The sequence below is a fragment of the Zalophus californianus genome, chromosome 1 (genome assembly GCF_009762305.2).
Source record: "Zalophus californianus isolate mZalCal1 chromosome 1, mZalCal1.pri.v2, whole genome shotgun sequence".
Taxonomy (NCBI): Eukaryota; Metazoa; Chordata; class Mammalia; order Carnivora; family Otariidae; genus Zalophus; species Zalophus californianus.
Genome location: NC_045595.1, coordinates 17,875,145 through 17,895,580, shown reverse-complemented (window position 1 = coordinate 17,895,580; position 20,436 = coordinate 17,875,145). Strand labels below are relative to the sequence as shown.

The 20,436-nt window shown below is 57.0% G+C and overlaps 2 protein-coding genes across 13 annotated transcripts in view; both read left to right on the top strand.

Moving 5' to 3' along the window:
- Nucleotides 1–14,369, top strand: part of CELSR3 (cadherin EGF LAG seven-pass G-type receptor 3) — a 37,623-nt gene extending 23,254 nt beyond the window's left edge. For 2 of the 12 annotated variants that reach the window (XR_003518182.2, XR_003518181.2), the window contains exons 35-36: nt 677–4,317; nt 5,355–5,404. Coding sequence is in view for 10 of the 12 variants with exons in the window: in XM_027584960.2 (XP_027440761.1) it covers nt 3,462–3,484; nt 5,355–5,513; nt 5,595–5,734; nt 5,958–6,068; nt 6,621–6,784; nt 6,979–7,143; nt 7,223–7,384; nt 7,722–7,804; nt 7,889–8,036; nt 8,313–8,426; nt 8,655–8,732; nt 9,056–9,151; nt 9,396–9,502; nt 9,650–9,719; nt 10,693–10,785; nt 10,874–10,972; nt 11,403–11,495; nt 12,192–12,371; nt 12,561–12,615; nt 12,899–13,035; nt 13,273–13,287 (2,292 nt within the window). In the remaining 2 variants the exon portion in view is untranslated. Of the gene's footprint in view, nt 1–676; nt 4,318–4,342; nt 4,678–5,354; nt 5,514–5,594; nt 5,735–5,957; nt 6,069–6,620; nt 6,785–6,978; nt 7,144–7,222; nt 7,385–7,721; nt 7,805–7,888; nt 8,037–8,312; nt 8,427–8,654; nt 8,733–9,055; nt 9,152–9,395; nt 9,503–9,649; nt 9,720–10,692; nt 10,786–10,873; nt 10,973–11,402; nt 11,496–12,191; nt 12,372–12,560; nt 12,616–12,898; nt 13,036–13,272 lie in introns of those variants that run through there. The other 10 variants (XM_027584966.2, XM_027584964.2, XM_027584967.2 and 7 more) reach the window with 10 other exon arrangements.
- Nucleotides 14,370–15,411: 1,042 nt separating this feature from the next.
- Nucleotides 15,412–16,303, top strand: TMEM89 (transmembrane protein 89). The gene is made up of 2 exons (XM_027587231.1): nt 15,412–15,798; nt 16,118–16,303. Exons 1-2 carry the CDS (start codon nt 15,412–15,414, stop codon nt 16,301–16,303), a joined length of 573 nt encoding a protein of 190 aa, XP_027443032.1.
- Nucleotides 16,304–20,436: the final 4,133 nt, after the last annotated feature.

Sequence of the window (20,436 nt, the reverse complement as noted above, 5' to 3'; positions counted from 1 at the left end):
TCAAGAAGGAGGAACGGCTCTGTCAGGCTCTGTGGAGGTCTGCAGGTTAAAAGGAGTCTTTGGGGGAAAGGGACGCCAGGAGTGGGGCAGGAGACCAGTAGAACCCAAGCAGAGTCCGGGGAGGAGAAAGGAAGGGGCAGGGAACTTAGGGCCTTGTGCCGGGGACTCTGGGAGGGTGCTGGACGCAGGGCCGAGGGAGAGCTATGAGTATTGCCTGGGCCCAGCTGCAGCCTAGCCTTGGGGTCTAGCTGGTGGGGCGGGGGAGGGGTCCTGGGGGACGGTGCAGGGGTTCGGGCTCTGGAGTCACACTTGACCTCCCCGAGTCTCTGTTTCCATATTTGTAAAATGTGTCTGTAGTAACAGATGAGGTGTGGAGATTTTTTGAGGCGAAATCTGTCAAGGGCTAATGAATGTAGTGTCTACACAGCAGGTGCTCGCTGAGTGCCTAGAGAGAGGACAGGTGGTGACCAAGGGGCCTTGCTGATGAGTCTCAGGGTGCAGAAGGGGTGAAGGGGTCTGAGATCCCCGGAAGCGGTGTAAGGGGGCTGGGGACTGAAAGGAAAAGGTGATGGGGTTGGGGGGGGAGATGGTGGGGGCGCAGGCTGTGGGGGAGCTGAGAGCCCCCTGACTGAATTCTCTCAGCAACAACCTCTGACTGCCGCACTCAACTCTGCAGAGTTCCCAGAAGCGAGGGGCACTCCTGAGGGGCAGACTCCCAGACTAGGAACGGCTGAGGGCCGTGGAGGATTTGAGCTAACAGAAGAGACTCCAGGAATCAGGGGCTGATCCCAAGGCAGCCTCCCACCCACCCCCCAGCTCTCCTGTTGCTGCAGTGCTGAGGCTCCTCGCTCTGTCCGTGAGCATGTGAGCATGTGCGTAACAGGTGCAGGGGGAGGGAACTGAAAGGAGGACTTTTATACGTTTTGTACCTTTGTAACCAGAGAGATATGCTTATGTTATTTTTCAGCTTTTCTGTCTCCCGGGGTTCTGAGGCTGGGCTGGAAGGGGAAGGGGACAGAGGGTAAGAGGTGCAGTGTTTGGCCCCATTTGGGTCCCTGGCAAACGATATGCTCTTTCCTCTCATCTTCCTGGGGTAGATTCAGAGAGGAGGGGCAAATAGCCCCTGCCCATTGATCTGAATATTGTTAGGGCCCAAAGTACAGAATTGATCTTTGTGCTTTCTCGGATGCCCCAAGGGCCAAACTTCAGGGACTGGGGGTTGTCTTGGAAACAGGGGTCCTCTGACTTCCTCACGGGGCTTGCTCATGCTGCCCCTCCCCGTGGATGTGTGTGTTTCTTATGCGGAGTCCCTGCCACTTACTGCCTTATGTCCTAGGACTGATGCTGTGGGGCGCTGGTGGAGCAGCACGCCATGTTTACAGAGCAAGGCTTCCCTTTCTCCCACGCGGTGGGGCTCAGGCCTCTATGCAGACATTCCTGCAGAGGGTGGACTAGGGGGTCATTTGCCAGCCCCTGCTAAGAGCAAACATTGTCTGTGGTGCCATCTGATTCCCTGACACTGCCCTGTGCTAGAATTTCTTCCTAGGGGTAGGCAGGGGAGCAAGCGGGAGCAGAAGTAAGAGAGTTGAAGACACAGAATGTAGGTGCCACTGCCTCCCATGTTTACAGGACCCTCCCTGGCCCTGGGCACCTGGGCTGCGGTAACTAGTTCCATCCTATTTCATTCCCTTCTAAAGGGAGAAATGACTGTTAGGACCCTGTTCACAAACCTCTTTTATTACTTTGTCTGACGTCCAGAACTGGGGACTTTAGATTTTGTTACTTTGTTTACAGGTCAAGATTTAAAACATTCTAAAACTGTGTTTACAACTTAAAACCTTGAACTTTTATACTTTGTTTACAGTTGAAAAAGTGGTCCCCCCCCCCTTTGTTTACAAGTGAAAGATTGAGAAGGCAGGAGAGGGGCTGGAAGACCCTGGACCTGGCCATCTTGGGAGGTTTCTAGCTCCTAACTCTCCCAGGCCAAAGGTCAGTCCTGAGCCCCCTGCTGAACAGCAGACCCAGAAGGCCTCCAGAGTAGGCATCCTCTTATGGCTAGGAACAATGGGTTGTGCAGGGTTGTAGGGGGTCTGTGCAGACACCCCCCTTCCCCACACAAACTCTTGGGAGGCAATTTCCAAGGAGATTAAAAATTCTACTTTGCTGACTGGTGCCAAATCCTGCCAGCCAGGACTCCAGCTCTCCTTACCCAGAATGACCCCAGCCCTTGAAGGGTTGAGGGGCCTGCTCTGGGAGAAGGGGGGTGTCCTTGCTATGTCCTAGGTTCTATAGATGCCCCTCTCTGGGGGTCCCCTGCTCCAGCCCAGTGGCCCCTTTCCCTGTCTGTGTAAATTGTTCCGTGAAGCCGCGCTCTGTTTTGGGAATAAACTTCTATAGAAAACGGTTATTGCCTCTTTCTGTTTGGGAGTGGGAGTGGGGTGGGTAGGGTAGGAGGGTGGTTATGATTCAGACCAGGCTGACTTTTGGGAGAAATCTGAGCACTGCCCCTCCCCCCTCAATATTCAGCTATTTTTAGCCCATTTTATCTGACATTTGGACCAAGTTCCCATCTCTTTCACCCTGAGTTCTGGCCTGGTGCTTTGTGATCTGGGGCCTGAAGTATAAGCACAGGTCCTGGGAGTAAGGCGCCAGGGAAATCCCTTCTCTCCTCAAGGTGTCAGCATGATGACTTGGTCTTCAGGGCCTGCAACTCTAACCTGGCATTTGCCCTGGCCAGGGCTCCAACCAACCTTAGGAACTGCCCTTGCCAACCCCTCAGCCCGTTAACAGCACTGACCACTAGCCTCTCGGACTTGCAGCTGGCCAGGACATCGTGTTCCTTCCCTGCTCAGGCAGAAGCCTTTGGGCGAGATGCCAGGCTGTGCCCTGTAGGGGAGGGAAACCTCGCAGCCTCATTTCAGGTCTGGATGTCCAGAGTTGAAGGGAGGCCTTGAGCACCTTCGGTGTCAGACACTGGTCTTAAGGGGAAAGCCTGAAGGCGCCGCCCTTAGTGGGAGGCAAAAGAGGCCCCATAGACCGGATACCCCAAGGAAAGCTAAGGCTCTGGTTACCAGCAGCGCCCCCAGGCAGCCCATTTGGGGGGTTTCCCTCCCCATCCCGCGGGGACCCTCCGAGAGAAGCCAGAACTTGGTATCCGCCCTGTCGTACTCAGGTACCCCGGCCACGGCCGTAGCCGAGCGGGGATCCTTAGTCCCAGTTGTCAAGTTCCAGGCCGCAGGGGAGGAAGGGGTTAAATCTTCCGCCCCGGGGGCTCGCCCCGCCTAAAGAGCGTCCCTTAGGCCCCGCCCGAGCACGCTGATTGGTCCAAGCCTGCCCCGTCCTGTCCAGGGATTGGCCCCTTGGAGCCCGCCGTAGGTCCCTGTCTCCCCTCCCGAACGGTAGTGGCCTCCCGCAGGAGCTTTATCCGCCGCCGCCGCCACCTGGCAGGCAGCCCACTGGCCATGGGGTTGTCTGAAGCTTCGGGGTGAGTGCTGGGCACGGTTCCGGTTCTCCGCGTCCGTGTCCGCGAGCTGCCGCGTGGCCCCGGTGCAGGCGCCAGCTTGGGTTAGCTCGGAAGGGGTACCGCTAAGTCCGGAGCAGCCATCCTCCCCCTGCGACGCCTTGGTTTGCAGCTTTGCCGATTTTCTGCAGGCGGTTGCCCGCTGAAGCGAGGGATGGGGCGGGAGCCCGCGCGACCCCCGCCCCTGAGGGCTGTGCGGGAAGCCACTCGAGCGCCGCCCGCGGGCTAGCCTCGGGCCGCGGGAGGCGGCTGAGTGTGGAGGAGCCCCGGCCCAGGAGGTGAGCCGCTGGGTGCGTTGGGGCCGGGAGGTCGCCGCAAGGAGTCCATAGCGGTGGCCTGAGCCCACCCAGCTGTACCACTGACCGGGAATGAGGGGTCCGGCTGGAAGGACCGAGGTGCCCTCCCCGGCGAAGGGGCCAAGGATCTAGGCCCCGCCCTCCAAGCACGCGTCCTGGGGAGTTGGGGAGACCTTTAACAAGACCTGAGTGACTCACGGAGGAGGGGCAAGGGGGCTCAAAGATCTCTGTGAGACCGCGGTGCCAAGAGTCTCTGAGGATCTATCTGCCTTGCACCTACTCCACTCCCTTCTCTGACCAGGACATCCAGGTTAGAGGTTCTTCCCAGGCGAGTTCCTACCCCTCGGGAGATCCTACCCCTAGGTCAGAGCCCACAGATCAGAACTTTCCTGAAAACTTTCCCAGCAGGGGAGAGTTTCCCTTCAGGGAAGACTCCTGCGCTGAGATCTATTCCCAGGTGAGAGCTTTCAACCATTTCAGGTGGGAGCCTACGCCAGCCAGGTAAGATCTTCCCTTAGGTGAGAGCACCCTCCAGATGAGAACTTCCCTGGTTTTCCTGGCGGGTGAAAACTTTCCCCACTGGCAAAGCTTCCCTCCCAGTATGGGCTTCCTCGAATAAGAACTCCCTCCCCGCAGATAACCTATTCCCAAGGGAGGTCCCCTCTTCCCCGCCCTCCTCCCCGGGGAGCCCTGATCCTTAGTCCCAGTTGTAAAGTTCCAGGCCGCAAGGGAGGAAGGGGTTAAATCCCCCCCGCGGGGCCGGGGGGGGGGGGGCGGTTAGCCTCTTGGTGGGAGCCTCTGGGTGGATAAGAGATTCTCTGAATACAGAACCTGCCTGGCTGGTGCAAACTTTCCTGTCAGGTGAGAGCTTTCCCTCTGGGAGAAAGAGCACCTGGTAGCAGGAGCTCTGGAGGGGAAATCTTCCCACTTCAGGTGGGAGCTTGCCTTTCCAGGTGAGACCCCTTTCTCCAGGTGAGAGCCATTCCCTGGCTTTCCCAGATTAAGCCTGAGTTTGTCCACACCCTGGATCCCCAGGCTGGAGGCCCAGGGGCAATCTTAGCCCCAATACTTTCCTTCCCTTAGAGGGGAGCCACTCTAAAGAGGAACCTGCCTGAAGGACTGGACCCCTGATTGCTGGGTCCCTTCCTTGTGCGAGTTCTCAGCCATCCAGCACTGAGCTCATGGGGCAGCCGGATGAGGACTCAGAGACGGGACAGGGATTGTCCAGGGGAGGGGCTGGGTGGACAGTCAGCCTGGGACGGGGACTGATAGAACACTCAACAGGTGGGCAGCTATACCTGGGTTGGAGGTATGGATTATATTCATCTTGCCATCTCTTCATAGGGGACTTTGGCCCAGCGAGAGTCTTTTCCCAGCCAAAGTTCAGGGATTTCCCCTGGCTGGGCATGGGTCCAGCTCTCAGCTACCTAGATCTTAAGGCCTAGAAAAGTCAAGTGGGTGACTCTGATCCCAGGTGGAAGCATGGGGGAGGTTGGGCCAGGGGTACACTCACTGTGACTCTGATTTCGCCACCCCAGACAGAGGGACACACAGGCACTGTTGCCTGTGACACAGGCCATGGAGCTGAGGAAGCGAGACTACCATGTGGAGCGGCCACTGATGAACCAGGAACAGTTGGAGGAGCTGGGGTGCTGGACCTCAGCAACCAGGACCCACCAGTGGCGAACCTGGTTTCAGTAAGGCAGAGGGTGGGGGTCTGGGGGCGCTGGCAGGACTTAGGTAGACCCTGTGACCAATGCCTACCGTTATGTCCCCAGGTGCTCCCGTGCTCGGGCCCGAGCCCTTCTGTTCCAGCACCTCCCAGTTTTGGCCTGGCTACCCCGGTATCGCTTGCGTGACTGGCTCCTGGGCGACTTGTTGGCTGGCCTGAGTGTGGCCATTATGCAGCTACCACAGGGTGAGCCATACCTGACCCGGAGGCTGTACCCTCAGTCCTTGGGGGGTGATCTGCAATCCTTCAAGGCCCCAGCGCAGAAGCCCTGTGGTCTTGTGCACCCTCTCTAATCGGAAGCTATGAGCGCTGCCCCCTGGAACTATGGCCCATGACCTAGGGTCGGGATTCCCTCATCCTTTCCAAGGCCCTGGCCTCCAAGCCTCCGTTGCTACCGTTCTACTTCCAGGCCTAGCCTATGCCCTCCTGGCTGGACTGCCCCCCGTGTTTGGCCTCTACAGCTCTTTCTATCCTGTCTTTATCTACTTCCTGTTCGGCACTTCCCGGCACATCTCCGTGGGTGAGTGGAGCCAGGCTCAGTCTTGCAAGAGGACAAGAACAACCCTTCCCCCATGGAGGACAGGGCAAGGGAGGGCCGAGCAGGGCAAGGGAACTTAGAGAAGGGGACAGCATTGGTGCTGGGTCCAAGGTCATTTCCAGGCAGGACTAGGCCTCTGACTGTGGGGCCAGAGATTCAGGATAGCTCCAGGCCCTGGCTCCAGGAAGATGTGGGTGAGGCAACTTGAAGGGCCCAGAACTTGGCAGAGTCCCGACCAGCCTGGGGCAGGCCGTGCCCCCTTGCCCCATCTCACCTTCTACAAGGGGTGTGATTCTCAGCCGATGGACATGGGTGGGCAGGGTAGGTGAGGCGGGGCCAGCATTTCCGGCCGCCCTCAAGAGTCCCTGAGTTCAGGGTTCACACGTGACCACCAGCACTGCCTCTATATGCCTGATGTAGTCTGAAGATACTTGTCTAGAACCAGCTATCTCCTGACCCTTCCCCTTAAGGGCAGGGCTCCTGGGTAGGGTGGTGTCCTCTCCCCTGCAGACCCGCCCTGACCTACCTCTGCAGGTACCTTTGCTGTCATGTCTGTGATGGTGGGCAGTGTGACAGAATCCCTGGCCCCGGATGAGAACTTCCTGCAGGGTGTGAACTCCACCGTCGACGAGGTGGCCAGAGATGGTGTGCGGGTGCAGCTGGCCTCCACGCTCAGCGTCCTGGTCGGCCTCTTCCAGGTGCGGAGCAGGCAGGAGGATGTGCCCCCCACCCCGCCGCTGCCAGTTCCCCCGAGTGTCTGCCCATCACCGCCCTCCTCCTCCCCCTGGCTGCTCCCTCATGCCCCTTGGATTCCACCCGCGCCGGGCTCTGCTCTAGCCACCCTGACGACCCTGACCCTCGTGTCCCCTGACTGCCCCTGGCCACCCCACAGGTGGGACTGGGCCTGGTCCGCTTCGGCTTTGTGGTCACCTACTTGTCAGAGCCCCTGGTCCGCGCCTATACCACGGCCGCGTCTGTGCAGGTCTTCGTCTCGCAGCTCAAGTATGTGTTTGGCCTCCAGCTGAGCAGCCACTCGGGGCCGCTGTCCCTCATCTATGTGAGTGAGGGCGGGAGGAGGGACGGGCGGGGTGCGCCCCACAACCTTGAGTGCTGCCCGTGACCCTGCCTCCCCTCAGACAGTGCTGGAGGTCTGCTCGAAGCTGCCCTGGAGTGTGATGAACACGGTGGGCACCATGGTCACTGCGTTGGTGGCAGGGGTGGTGCTGGTGCTGGTGAAACTGCTCAATGACAAGCTGCGCCGATATCTGCCCATGCCGATCCCTGGGGAGCTGCTAACGGTTCGGAATCTGCGGGGCCGGGGGGGGGGGAGGGCAGGGAAGGGTACATCCCTGCCGGCGGGCACCCCCCAGGATTTAAAGACCAGCTGGAGTGGGCACCAGGGAGAGTTCCTTGGGGAGGGGGTGTGACCACAGCAGGAAGGTCCCATGTTGGTGCCTTCCAGACCCTGATAGCATCTCCACTTTCCCCAAAGGGTGGTGTATTTTACCTTGTTGCCCACTTCTCCCCACCCCCCCGAAGGCTTTGCTTCAGGCCACCCTCTTCACCCCCACAGTGGTTTCTCCAGCCCCTTGATGATGCCAGCACTGCTCCCCTGACTCTGTCCTCTCTCCCCAGCTCATCGGGGCCACAGGCATCTCCTACGGTGTGGGCCTAAAGGCCAGATTTGGGGTGGATGTCGTGGGCGACATCCCTGCAGGGTGAGCTCTGGCGCCTGTCTGGTCAGGGAGGGCTGGGGGGCCAGGGCCAGCTCCCTCCTTTGGCCTCACAGATGCCCCTCACAGGCTGGTGCCCCCAGCGGCCCCCAGCCCCCAGCTCTTCGCCAGCCTGGTGGGTTATGCCTTCACCATCGCTGTGGTTGGTTTTGCCATTGCCATCTCACTGGGGAAGATCTTCGCCCTGAGGCACGGCTACCGGGTGGACAGCAACCAGGTCTGGGGGTGGGATACGGGGGTAGCTGGGTATACAGAGACCCCCAGGGCCTGGGGGCGGGGGGTGTGTGTGTGTGGAGTGTCGGGTGGGACATAGGGAAACAGCAAACAGATGTGCTGGGGCATGCAGCGGACTGAGGGTGGGAGAGCAAGGCATTTGGGACAGCAGCAGCCAAGTCTGGGGGCTGGTGAGTGTGGATGGAGGTTGGGGACACCTAGGCCTGGGCATAGTGGCCCAGGCACCAGGCACTACATACCTGCACTTTTTCTCCACCAGGAGCTGGTGGCTCTCGGCCTCAGTAACCTCATTGGGGGCATCTTCCAGTGCTTCCCCGTGAGCTGCTCCATGTCCCGCAGTCTGGTACAGGAGAGTGCCGGGGGCAACACACAGGTGGGCTTTGGGCGTGGGTGTGCATCCGCACGCACGCACACACACACACACACACACACACACACACTCACACTCACACACTGCTTTGGCTGGGCCATCCCCCTCCGCTCCTCCCTCCACCCCGCTCCTCCCTCCACCCCGCTCCTCCCTCCACCCCGCTCCTCCCTCCACCCCGCTCCTCCCTCCACCCCGCTCTTCCCTCCACCCCTCTTTCCCCACCCCCCACAGGTGGCCGGAGCTGTCTCCTCCCTCTTCATCCTCATTATTATCGTCAAACTTGGGGAGCTCTTCAGAGACCTGCCCAAGGTGAGTGGCCACATCCACCCAGCCAGGCTTGAGGGACTTGGCCAGGCCAGAGGCTCAGGTCAGTCAGGTCCTAGGTGAGGGGCAGGAATACAAGGTCACGCATGAACTGTTTTTGAAGGTTGAGCTCTTTAGGGTGAGATTTGGAGTCAAGGGTCAGGGATTAGAACCCTTCAGAGTCAGATCCAAGTTGTTTGGCTCAGGGTGGCCACTAGCGTCATGCGGGGTGATGCCAGCATCAGTCTGGCTCCTGCCCCGGTGGTCAGGCTTGTCAGCATCTGGGCACCTGGCAGCAGCCCCTGCTGACGTGCCCTCCCCTCACCCAGGCAGTCCTGGCAGCTGCCATTATCGTGAACTTGAAGGGCATGTTGAAGCAGTTCGCCGACATACGTTCCCTCTGGAAGTCGAATCGAATGGATCTGGTGAGAGGCCTGGGAGCCCAAGGGTGGGCCTGGGGGGCCCCTGTCCTGCTGCCCCCCGTCTTGCTGCTGAACCCCCACGGCCTTTCTCCTGACCTCCCGGGCTCCTGAGTTCTTAGTCTCGCTCATCCCTCCTTTCTCCCTGATGCCCCCAGGGCCCCTGCTCTGCTCCCCTGGCAGGTCAGCACTCTGGGCGGAGTGTCATTTTTCTCCCACTCCCCTAGCCACGTTGCCCTTCCACTTTTAGCTCATCTGGCTGGTGACCTTTGTGGCCACCATCCTGCTGAACCTGGACATCGGCCTGGCAGTCTCAGTCGTCTTCTCCCTGCTGCTCGTGGTGGTCCGCACGCAGCTGTGAGTCTCCCCTTTTGGTGCCCCCATCCCAGCTGGTGAGGGGGTGAGGGCCACACTGGCTCCCTCCAGCTTTCCCACATCTCGGGGGTAACCCTAGGCTCCCTGGTACCCCCTCACTACCCCCTCCTCACACACTCTCCTTCACAGGCCCCGCTACTCTGTCTTGGGGCAGGTGCCAGACACGGACATTTACCAAGATGTGGTCGAGTACTCAGAGGTGGGTGGCAGGGGCTGGGCAGGAGGAAGGCCTGGTGGGGTGGGACAGGGGCGGGATGGGCGTTTGTTAGTCCCTTCTACACCCAGCGAAGACCCTGGGGGCTGAGGGTGCTTTGGTCCTGGGAACTTCAAGGGAGGAATGTGGGTCTGGGACTCAAAAGCTACGAAAGGACAGAGGAGCAGTGGACAGAGAGGGACTGAGGAGCCTGGAGAGGGGTCTGTCTTGGAGCCAGCAGCACAAGCCTTATCCTGCCGAGCAGCCTTGGTGCAGGAATGCTGGTGGGGCAGGAGCCCGGGGCACGAGGATGTAGGGGAGGCTGTTTCCTGATCTGATCAGTGGAGTTCCCACATCTCAATGGTTCATTTACCTCCTGAAAAGCTTCATGCCTAATAGTGGGGTTCTGGAATAAAACAAGCCCGTTCCTGCTGACGTGGAGCCTTGGCGTCTGAGTACAGTATAATCAGGCAGAGTAAGGGGAGGACGGGAGGGGAGCAGCTCAGCCGGATGGAGAGGGAGGTGGGGGGCACATGGTGCAGACCCAAGTGCTGAGCAGCGCCACACTTCCTGGTCTGTGCCGCGGACGGAGTGGGAGCTGGGGAGGGTCTCTCTGTGCAGGAAACAGACCACAGGGTGGGGGGTGGAGGCCCACGAGGAGGCCTAATACCCTGGCCTGGGTATTGGCAGAAGGGAGGGGAGGTGGGGAGGGAGGGTGCAGGATGCCCTGGAGGAAGCTTTGACAGGCCTGACTGAGGGCCTGGGTGGCAAGGTTGGGGGGATGAGGAGTTGGGGTGATATGACCAAGCTTGTGGCCCAAGGTCTCGGGAGGACAGGGGCGCAGGCTGGGCCCATGCTGGCCGGCGAGCAGAGGCTTGGTGATGGGGGGCCCTGGGCCACACAGGGGGAGGAAAGCAGGAGAACACAATACAACCAGGAGAGTGGAGGGCTCAGCCACCCCAACCTGACCCATCCCCAGGCCAGGGAGGTCCCAGGTGTGAAGGTCTTCCGCTCCTCAGCCACCATGTTCTTCGCTAATGCTGAGCTCTACAGCGATGCGCTGAAGCAGAGGGTGAGTCCGGGGGTCCCCGGGGTGAGTGTCAGAGGCTCCCTCACCTCCCCAGAGCGTCCACATCCCCTTCCCTGACATTTGCCTCCAGTGCGGTGTGGACGTTGACCACCTCATCTCCCAGAAGAAGAAGCGGCTCAGGAAGCAGGAGCTAAAGCTGAAGCGACTGCAGAAGAGTCTCCAGAAACAGGCAGGGGCCCCTTCAAGCCAGGGATTCCTGCCCCCTGTCCTGCTGCTGAACCCACATGCTCTTTCTCCTGGCCTGAGTTCTTGGCCTCACTCGTCCCTCCTTCCTCCCTGATGCCCGCCCCCCGCCCCCGACCCTGCTGGGCCCCTGCTTTGCTCTCCCGGCAGGTCAGCGCTCTGGGCAGAGTTTCGTTTTTCTCCCACCTCCCCCCAAGCCAGTGACAGCATGGACCACCATGGTCCTCTTCCATTTTTGGCTGCTCCTGGAGCTGGTGAAAACCCCACCACCTCCAGCCTGGCAGCCCTGGGTCCTAAGCTTTACTTCCTGGCCTGCCTAGCTGCCCAAAGCCTGGGGGTGATACCCGACTTGCCTGGTTGGCTGTCCTATGACAGCTGGGAGAGCTCTGTCTTGTCCCCCTTCTCTCCCGGCCTAGACTACTGCCTCCGAGGGCACATCTGTTTCCATCGAAGTCAACACCAGCGTCAGAGACATGGAGAGCAACAACGTGGAGGCCGCCAAGACCAGGGTGAGGCTGGAGGTGGGAGAGGGGGCAGCCATGAGCTGCAGAGATGTGAGTGGTCCATGCATGTCCTGCAAGGAAAGCCGTGGGTTCGAGCTGGTCGTGCCAGCGGTGGGGGGTGGGGGGTGGGGGGGTGATGGATCCGATGCCCTCTGGAGAGAGGCCTAGTGATCCGCCATAGGTTCTGCTGTGGCTCTCTGGCCTGCCATCCAAAGACGTTGAATTTGTAGAGTCCACAAGATTCATGGGTAGAGAGAAGGGATTGGGGGTATGGGGGAAAATATGGGATCAAAAGGGACGCCAAGCTCAACTAGAGACCCAGGCAGGGCGCCAAGCTGTCTGTGTGTGCTCACGTGTCCCTGGGCCCCCTACCCGCCCCACCCTGGCTGGCTGAGGATGGGACGCCATCACCCAGCACCCCACCTTCTTAAGCGCCCCTAGGCCTGAGCCCGGGAGATAACAGAGCAGTACACGCACATCTCTGTGTGCTCCCTGAGTCTGGGCTTCCTCTCCTGTGCACCCCCATGTGTCTCTCCCGTCTTTACGTGCAAGAGGCTCCTCCATGTCCGGGTTTTCATGTGTCCCCTGCATGTCCGATGTATGCGGGTGTTTGCATGCATGCTCCCACATCTGACCCGGTGCGGCCCTTGCCTGTCCGTGTGTGTTCTTTGCCATCACCCCTCCTGGACACCTTTTTCCCAGCAGGCGAGCACAGGGAATGAGCTAGAGGATACAGCAGCCGGCGGTCAGGAAGACGCTAAGGCCCCAAATGGGTCCACACTGAAGGCCCTGGGCCTGCCTCAGCCACACTTCCACAGCCTTGTCCTGGACCTGGGCGCCCTCTCCTTCGTGGACACTGTGTGCATCAAGAACCTGAAGAACGTAAGGGGCTGGGGCACCCCTGAGAAGAGCCCTGGGAGAGGACAAGTCCCCCTAAGGCTCCTCACCCCATAACTAGACCCAAGAGCCCCTCTGAGCTCCCTCTCAAAACTCCCTCCCCCACAACCTGCCTGAGTCCTTCCTCAGAGCCCTTGAGCCTCCCTCTGAGCCTGGCCCCCTTTTCTGTTGCAGATTTTCCGTGACTTCCGAGAGATCGAGGTGGAGGTCTATATGGCCGCCTGCCACAGTGCGTTGGGGGGCACAGCATGAGTGGTCTGGGAGGGGAGTGGGGCTCTTTCAGCCAAGGAGTCTCTGCCAAGCAGCACAAGGAAAAGTCTTTCTCTGGGACCGGAGGTCAGAGGTGTCTTGGGAGGCAGGGGTCAAGGGTCAGGAGAGACTGGAGGTTTTGCTGTCACCTCAGGGGGTAGAGGTCATGCGCGAAATGGGTCAGGGTGTTCTGGTGACTGAGGTTGGGGGTTGGGGTTCCTGGTGGTTCTGCGAGCCAGGGGAGACCCATTCCTTGCCCACAGCTCCTGTGGTCGCCCAGCTTGAGGCCGGGCACTTCTTCGATGCTTCGATCACTAAGCAGCATCTCTTTGCCTCTGTCCACGATGCTGTCCTCTTTGCTCTCCAACACCCGAGGTCCGACCCCGCCAGCCCTGTTTTGGTGAGCTGGCCTCTGGCTCACAGAGCTCTTTTTGTTTGTCTACTGCTTGTCCCTGTCCTGACCCCTACCTCCAGAAAGTCCACCCTTCCTGAATGGCTCTGCCCCAGCGGACCCACTGCCTTCCCTTCCCACCTTCAGCTAAAGCTGCTCCCAGGAGCAGGGGTTGCTGTCCGGGGGGAAAGGGTTGATATGTGTTTTTGGAAACTAACTGGAGCCTCCCCTCCTCTGCCTACTCAGATGACCAAACTCTGACCATGCCGCCGCCCTGCCTGAGACTGCTCACCTCTGCAGGTTGTGACCAGGCCCTTGTGAGAAACTCCCGGCCCCTGGGCTGCCTCCAGATGTCACCCAGGAGTCCCCTCCATACACACACACACATACACACACATAACTCAGGGATGGATGTCCTGGGTCTCCCAAGTTCAGTGCTATAGGCCTGGGCCTGGGATGGAACACTGGAGACAGATTGGCTGGGTTGGGGGAAGATGCATGTTTTTAGCCCCAGAAATAAAGACCTGTTTGCCTGCCACCAGGCTTGCTGTGCCTTGGCGTGGGTTTGGTGGGGTGGGCAGTGATCCACAGCCCTGACTCCTGACTCTTCTTATGCCCCAAAGTGGGGGGCTGAAGTCAGAAGCTGTGGCGGAAGATTTGAGGGGGGCAGAGTCCGGTGAGTGAATAGAGAGCCAGCGGGAGAGTTATGGGGCCCAGGCCGGGGTGGGGGCACCCCAGGTTCAAGCTCCCCAGCCACGCGTAACCCTCGACGCCTGTGTCTTCAGCTGGAAGACCGTGGAATCAGACCTGCTTCTCAGGAATGGTCCCAGTGAGTGCAGCCCCTGGAGGGTATAGAGTAAACACCTGAGCAACCAGATGGGGGAGCATGGTGTTCACAGGCGCTGCTGGTCTGTGTCGAGAAGAGAAGTAAGAATGCCTAGGGTTGACTTGCTTGGGAAAAAGCCTGTTCATATCATTAGGTCACTTGGGCTGTGCAGGTCACTGCCAAGAAGCATATGCTTGATTTCTACCTTAAAAGGTCAGCATCTGGGTGTGTTGCCCAGTGGGCAGCAGTAGGCCTTCCTTCAGGCCAGCTGATGCTCTGAGTGAGTGGGGGTGGGGGGCTAGAATCTTTCTGGGTCTCCTCGGCAGTACAGTGGGAATGGCAACCTTACCCACTTCGTGGGTTGCTCCGTGAGTATTAAACGAGGCAGTGCCAAGGAATGCTTATAACAATGCCAGGCTCAGGGCACCTGGGTGGCTCAGTCGGTGAAGCGGCTGCCTTCGGCTCAGGTCATGATCCTAGAGTCCCGGGATCGAGTCCCGGATCGGGCTCCCTGCTCAGCAGGGAGTCTGCTTCTCCCTCTGACCCTCCCCCCTCTCATGCTCCCTCTCTCTCTCTCTCTCTCTCTCTCTCATTCTTTCTCTCAAATAAATAAATAAATAAAATATTAAAAAAAAAACACAATGCCGGGCTCCTGTTACCTGCTCGGAACACATGAGCTCTGCCGTCCACCAGGTACAGACCAGGTGCCCCCCTCTGTGCTGGGCAAGTGGACAGAGGCTGTCCTGCCCTTCAAGTCACCGAGGTGCCCCTTGTCCAGCTCAGTGTTTATCGTGTTTGGCGGCGGCATCCTGCTCTGTGTTCATGAATCATCGGCCCCACCCCTCCCCCCCCAACCACAGCCCAGGAAGTCAGGGCTTTTTAATCTACTCTGACACGCCATGTCCCTGCATCAGAAACAGTGCCTGGTGTGTGGTGTGCTTGGGAAATAGTGGGTGAGTGAAGCTTATGTGCCGGAGCGGAGGCCAGACCTCAGATAAGAAATTGCAGATCATTAGAACTGCTTTGAAGAAAACAAAACGGGGTCACACGAGAGGAGGGACTGCGTTGCCCAACAGGGGCATGGGAGAGAAGCTAAGGGAGCAGGTCACACAAGCCGTGAGAAGCAGAGCGGAGGACTGTGTCCTGCCGTAGGAAACAGCAGTTGTGTTCGGGAACACCAGGCAGGCGTGCACGAGGCCAAAGGGAGGCCACGGCACGCAGGACCTCCTGGGCCAGGGCGAGCCTTTAGGCTTTATTCAGAGCGCTTGGGGGCCCCACACTTGTGAGGGTTCACCCTGCCGTAATTTGGACTGGGGTAGGCTGGGTTTTGGGGACCAGCAAGCGACTCTATGCTGGACAACAGCCTTAGGAGCTGTGAGGTGTTAAAATTTTAGGGATTGAATGTTATGGGAGGAGGAGGAGGTAGGGGGAAGGTATTCCTTCAGTCTTGGACTGGCTAGGAGATTGGCACCCAGGCCTCAAGCCTGCCATCCCCCTCGGCCCTGGGGGCTTCCCCACCCTGCTGTGTTTTCTGGCCAGGCTGCCCCTCATGAAAGGCCATGGACCCAGCTGGAACCTGCTGCCTGCCGCTGGGGGAGGGGTGTTTGCCCGTTGCCAGGCACCCGGGTTCTATCCGGGCATTTGGTGCCACCATGCTGCTCGCACCGTCCTTCCTGCTCCTGCTGCCCCTGCTGGCCCTGCCAGCTCCCTCCCACGCCTGGTCTCGGCCCCTGTGGTACCAGGTGGGGCTGGACCTACAGCCCTGGGGCTGCCAGCCCAACAGCCTGGAAGGTTGTGGGGGCAGCCTGGGCTGTCCTGGCCACTGGATGGGCCTGGGGATGAACCGCATCTACCCTGTAGCCGGGGTCACGATCACCACGACCATGATGCTGATGTTGGGCCGAGCGGTGCTGCAGCGGCGGCGCTCCCAGGCTTCTAAGTCTGAGGTGAGCGTAGAACTGCTCCGCCTGCCGCAGCCTCCTCCTCCGCTGCTCACACCCTGTGTTCCTACATCTGTCCCCACCCATCAGCCCCTGACCATTGCCTGTGGCCAGTACTCTGTCCCCATCTGTCCACCCTTTCACTATCCCTAGTCCTCATCCAGCCCCGTGGCCCCCGTGACCACCCTAGCCCACAACAGACCCTCGGTGACCCTCCATCCCCAACTCCCTTGCTGTGCCCTTCTCCCTGGCCTCCTTGCTGCCCCTCACCACACCCCCATTCCGTCCCTCTGCTCTTACTCCTGCCTCTCGGACCTATCCTCAGCATCCACAGGTGACCACTAACCTCCCTGGACCCTGGAAATGGCGGACCCCAATCTCAGACCACGCCCTGCTCCTTGGTGTCCTGCACATGCTGGATTCCCTCCTGGTCCATATTGAGGGCCACCTGCAGCGTATATCCGCCCAACAGGAGACCCAAATAAAGGGGACTCCCGCCCAGAGTGGGTGACCCAATATATGCCTCTCTGCCTGGTGGCCAGTCGGAGTGGGGATGGCCCGAGACTCTGGGCCAGGCTCAGGCCTGTGTGTGTGTCTTCTCCAGGCCTGCCTGGACCCTGTGTCCTCTTTCTTCCTCTGTAGCCGGCAGACTTGAGGCCTCCGTGCCCAGTGGTGGGTGGGCAGATGGGACTTGCTCACACTGCTCCCTTGCCCCTACCCCTCTTCCCTAAGGTCTCACCCCCAAACGTACCTGTTCCTCGGGGGCCCCAGTGTGGTGGGACAAGACTTGACCATCAGAGCAGATGTGGGTAGTCCATGGAGGTGACAATGGCTGAGTCAGTGAGGGCTCCCAGTTGGTGATGTAGGGGGTCGGGGGGGTGGTGTGGAGGGTGAGCCCTGGCCTCCTTCATCTTTGTGGCAGCCCCAAACATGCTCTGGCATCTAAGTGGCCCCTGCCCTAAGACCTCTGGAAGTGGAGTGAGGGCTGAACTTCACCCCCTCTTCCCTTCCTTCTACTGCAGACAACCCAGGTTGAGCGAGTACTGAGGCCTATGCAAGTTTAAGGTCTGTTTTAGAAAAAGAATGTTCTATTCAAAAATAGAAACAGATGCATTCACATCAGGAAAGAAACGAGAGATTACAAATGTTAAAGAGTTGACCCTACAATGCAAAATCCAGACCAATAATGTGCTTGTGGTGATGTCCTGACACGTTTCTGTCATGCGTGTTCTTCTGAACCCCCTGGCTTCTGACTCTGACAACCTCTATGTAGGATGACAGGTTTGTCATATGGGGGACATACTCTATAGAGAAAATTGAAAAATACCTCAGTCTTCCTTCTAACATGGTTGATTGACATTTGTGTTTTAATTTTTGATAGTTTAGGAGATTCCTCTCCTAACCTGTTACTGATGATATCCCATCAATGGTCTGGATGGTTTTCAAATTCAGAAAACTGTCAGCTTGCCTTCACATAGAAGCTGTGGAATTTGGAAGAATTTCTCAAAGATGGGCTCGTGGCTCCACAGATATTTCAAAATTTGTTTTCCTTCCATGGCCCACAATTTTTCTAGCACTGGGCACTGTGGGGGCAGGTTCTAAATGCAATACGATCCTGTATTTCTGTCCTGACCAGGAGCTCTGACCTGGCAGGAGGTTCCTGGAGGACTCCTGTACCAGGATAGGAACAATAAGTTAACCACACACAGGAGTGGAGCAAACCACATTGGGTCCCTCTAAACCCAAACCAAGTGTGTCCCTGAGGTAGACTTGGAGCTGTGCCACCCAGGTCCCCCTGCAGGGAAGCCTGCTACTGCCAGCCACCGAGAAGGCAGCCGGCAGATGCCTACCTCAGCTGCAGAAGGGCCTCATCACAGCTGGTTTTTGCCCTTGGCCCAACCTTTTCCCACCCTCCCACAGATACCGACCTTGACTCCCTGGTAAACATCCTAATCTCACTCTTGGAGTCTGCTCTCCAGAGAACCCGACCTGGAAGAATTCCCAACCCACCTTCCTCTTGGCTGAACCCCCAAACTGTTATAACCTCTTCAATGTCTCCTATAAGAGGAGAGGTAGTGTGGAGGGGTTGACTGGGAAAGGACAGAGGTTCTAACTGAATGCAGTTAGAATATCTTCATTTTGCGAGTGTAAAAAAAAAAAAAAAAGACTTGGGGTGCCTGCGTGGCTCAGTTGGTTAAGTGTTTGCCTTCGGCTCAGGTCATGATCTCGGGGTCCTGGGATCGAGCCCCACATCGGGCTCCCTGCTCAGCAGAGGGTCTGCTTCTCCCTCTCCCTCTGACCCTCCTCCGGCTTGTGCTCTCTCTCTCTCTGTCTCAAATAAATAAATAAAATCTTAAAAAAAAAAAAAAGACTTGCCCTTATGGACACACTACTGGGGGTCTTCCCAAGACCCGGAAGAGAAAGGCATTGAAGCTTAGGATTCATCAGCCTCTCGCGAGGCCCACTTCTACATTCTCCAAGGTTCAGTGAGCACCCACTGCTTGCAGGTTCCATTGCGGATACCAGGATCCATTGAGGTACAGAACAGAAAGGGCTCCCCCCTTACCCATTCACAAATGGGAGGGTAGGGTAGTAGTGGTGGTGGTGAAACCAACTAAAAAAAAGCAATTCCTCTGCAGAGGGGTATGCTGGCCTAGTCAGAGTGGAGCAGACATGGACTGACTGTGGGCACCTGAAGAAAGAGTGAGGTGACTAGAGTAGGGGGCAGTGCTCCAGTCAGAATGATAAGCCTAGTGGAGAGGGTGGGGATGGACCTTGGCCTTGTCCAGGAACTAGAAGATGGTCAGAATTCCAGTGCAAAAGGAACTCTGAGGAGTAAGAAGGAGCAGGCTGGCGAGGCAAAGGGGTTGGTACTTCTTAGTGAGGGTGTTGTGGACAAAATAATGGCCCCTCAAGATGGCCATGGAATCTGTGGATATGTTACAGTACATGGCAAAAAGAACTTGGTGGATGGAATTAAGGTTAAAGACCTTAAGGAAGAGAGATTATTCTGGATTATTTTGCTGGGCCTAATGTAATCACGTGAGCCCTTAAAAGTGATGAAGAGGGCAGATGAGTCGGTCAGATTTAAATTGTGAGAGGTACTTGATCCTCTGTTTCTGGCTTTGAAGATCCCTTCCTTTGGAAGGTCCCCTCCACCATCCAAAAATCTGAGGAATTCAGGTGACCTCTGGAAGCTGGGAATGACCCTCTGGATATAGCCAACAAGAAAAACAGGAACCTCAGACCTACAACCACTCGGATCTAAATTCTGCCAACAACCCAAACGATCAAGGACACAAATTCTCTCCTAGAACCTCCAGGAAACACAGCCCTGCTGATGCCTTGATTTTAGCTCAATGAGATCCAGGTTGGACTTTGAGCCTACAAAATGGTGAGGTAATAAATTTGTGCTCTGAGTCATTGAGTTCCAAGTAATTTGTTATGACCACAATAGAAAGCTAATACCAATGTTGGTATCAAGAGCAAAGTACTACTGTAACAAATTCTAAAAATGTGGAAATGGCTTTGGAATTGAGCAGTGAGCAAAAGCTGGAAGAATGTCAAAGAACATAATGGAAAAAGCCCAAACTGCCTTCAACTGTTAGCAGAAATCTTGACTTTAAAAATGCTGCCAAAAAAAAAAAAAAAAAAAAAATGCTGCCTGTGAGGACTCAGAAGGAAACGAGGAACATATTCTTGGAGACCAGGAGGAAGTAGGATGCTATGTAGCTGTAGAGAGCTTAGTGGAATTGTGTCCAGGAGTTGGGTGGGAAGCAGAACTTGTAAGCGATGAACTTGGACATTAAGTAGCAGAGCTTTCCAAGTAAAATGTTGAAAACAGAGCCTCAGCTCTTGTTAGTTATGGAAAAATGCAAGAGGAGGGAGGAAGTTTGAGATAAAAAGGGTTAAAACAGAACCAGGATATAGATATTGGAAATTCTTGGCCAACTGTCCAAAAAAACACTTTCCCCCAAATTACTGGCATTGATACAATTCTAATCAAACCAGGTTTTTCTTTTAGGTTGACAAAGTACCGTTTTTATAAATAGTTTAGAACAGGGTGTGACATCAAAAAAAGATGACAGAGTAGGGCTCTCCAGGAATCCTTCCTGCCACCAAAATAACTATTGAGCTAGCAGAGACCGTAGCAGGTTTTTGGAACTCTGAAGTCTAGTTGAACACTTGCAGCATCCAAGGGAGAGTTTAATGAAGAATTCAATTCAATGAATTTCCTTGTTTCAACCCCCACAGGCTGAGGCAGCTTCCCAGCTGCAGGGGATTTAAGTAGATCTCACTCTCCCCACCCCCACCCCACCTTCCTTTCGGGAGCAGGACATCTAAGGAAATCTTTGTGAGGTCACTGGCTGGCCAAAGTGATAACAGAATAGAAACTTCAGTTACTGCACACAACAAGGAATATACACTTTGTAAAAATAGTATGGAAAGATCATAAACAGATGGCTCCACCTCTCAACAAGCCGAAATCAGGATTCCCTGAAGAGTGAGAGAATTCAATTTCCAGAATTGCCACATGTCATACTCAGAATGTCCAGTTCTCAACAAAATATTATGAAACATGCTAAAAAATGGGAAAATATGGCCTGTTCACAGAGGAAAAAAAAAAAAAAGGAACTTGACAGA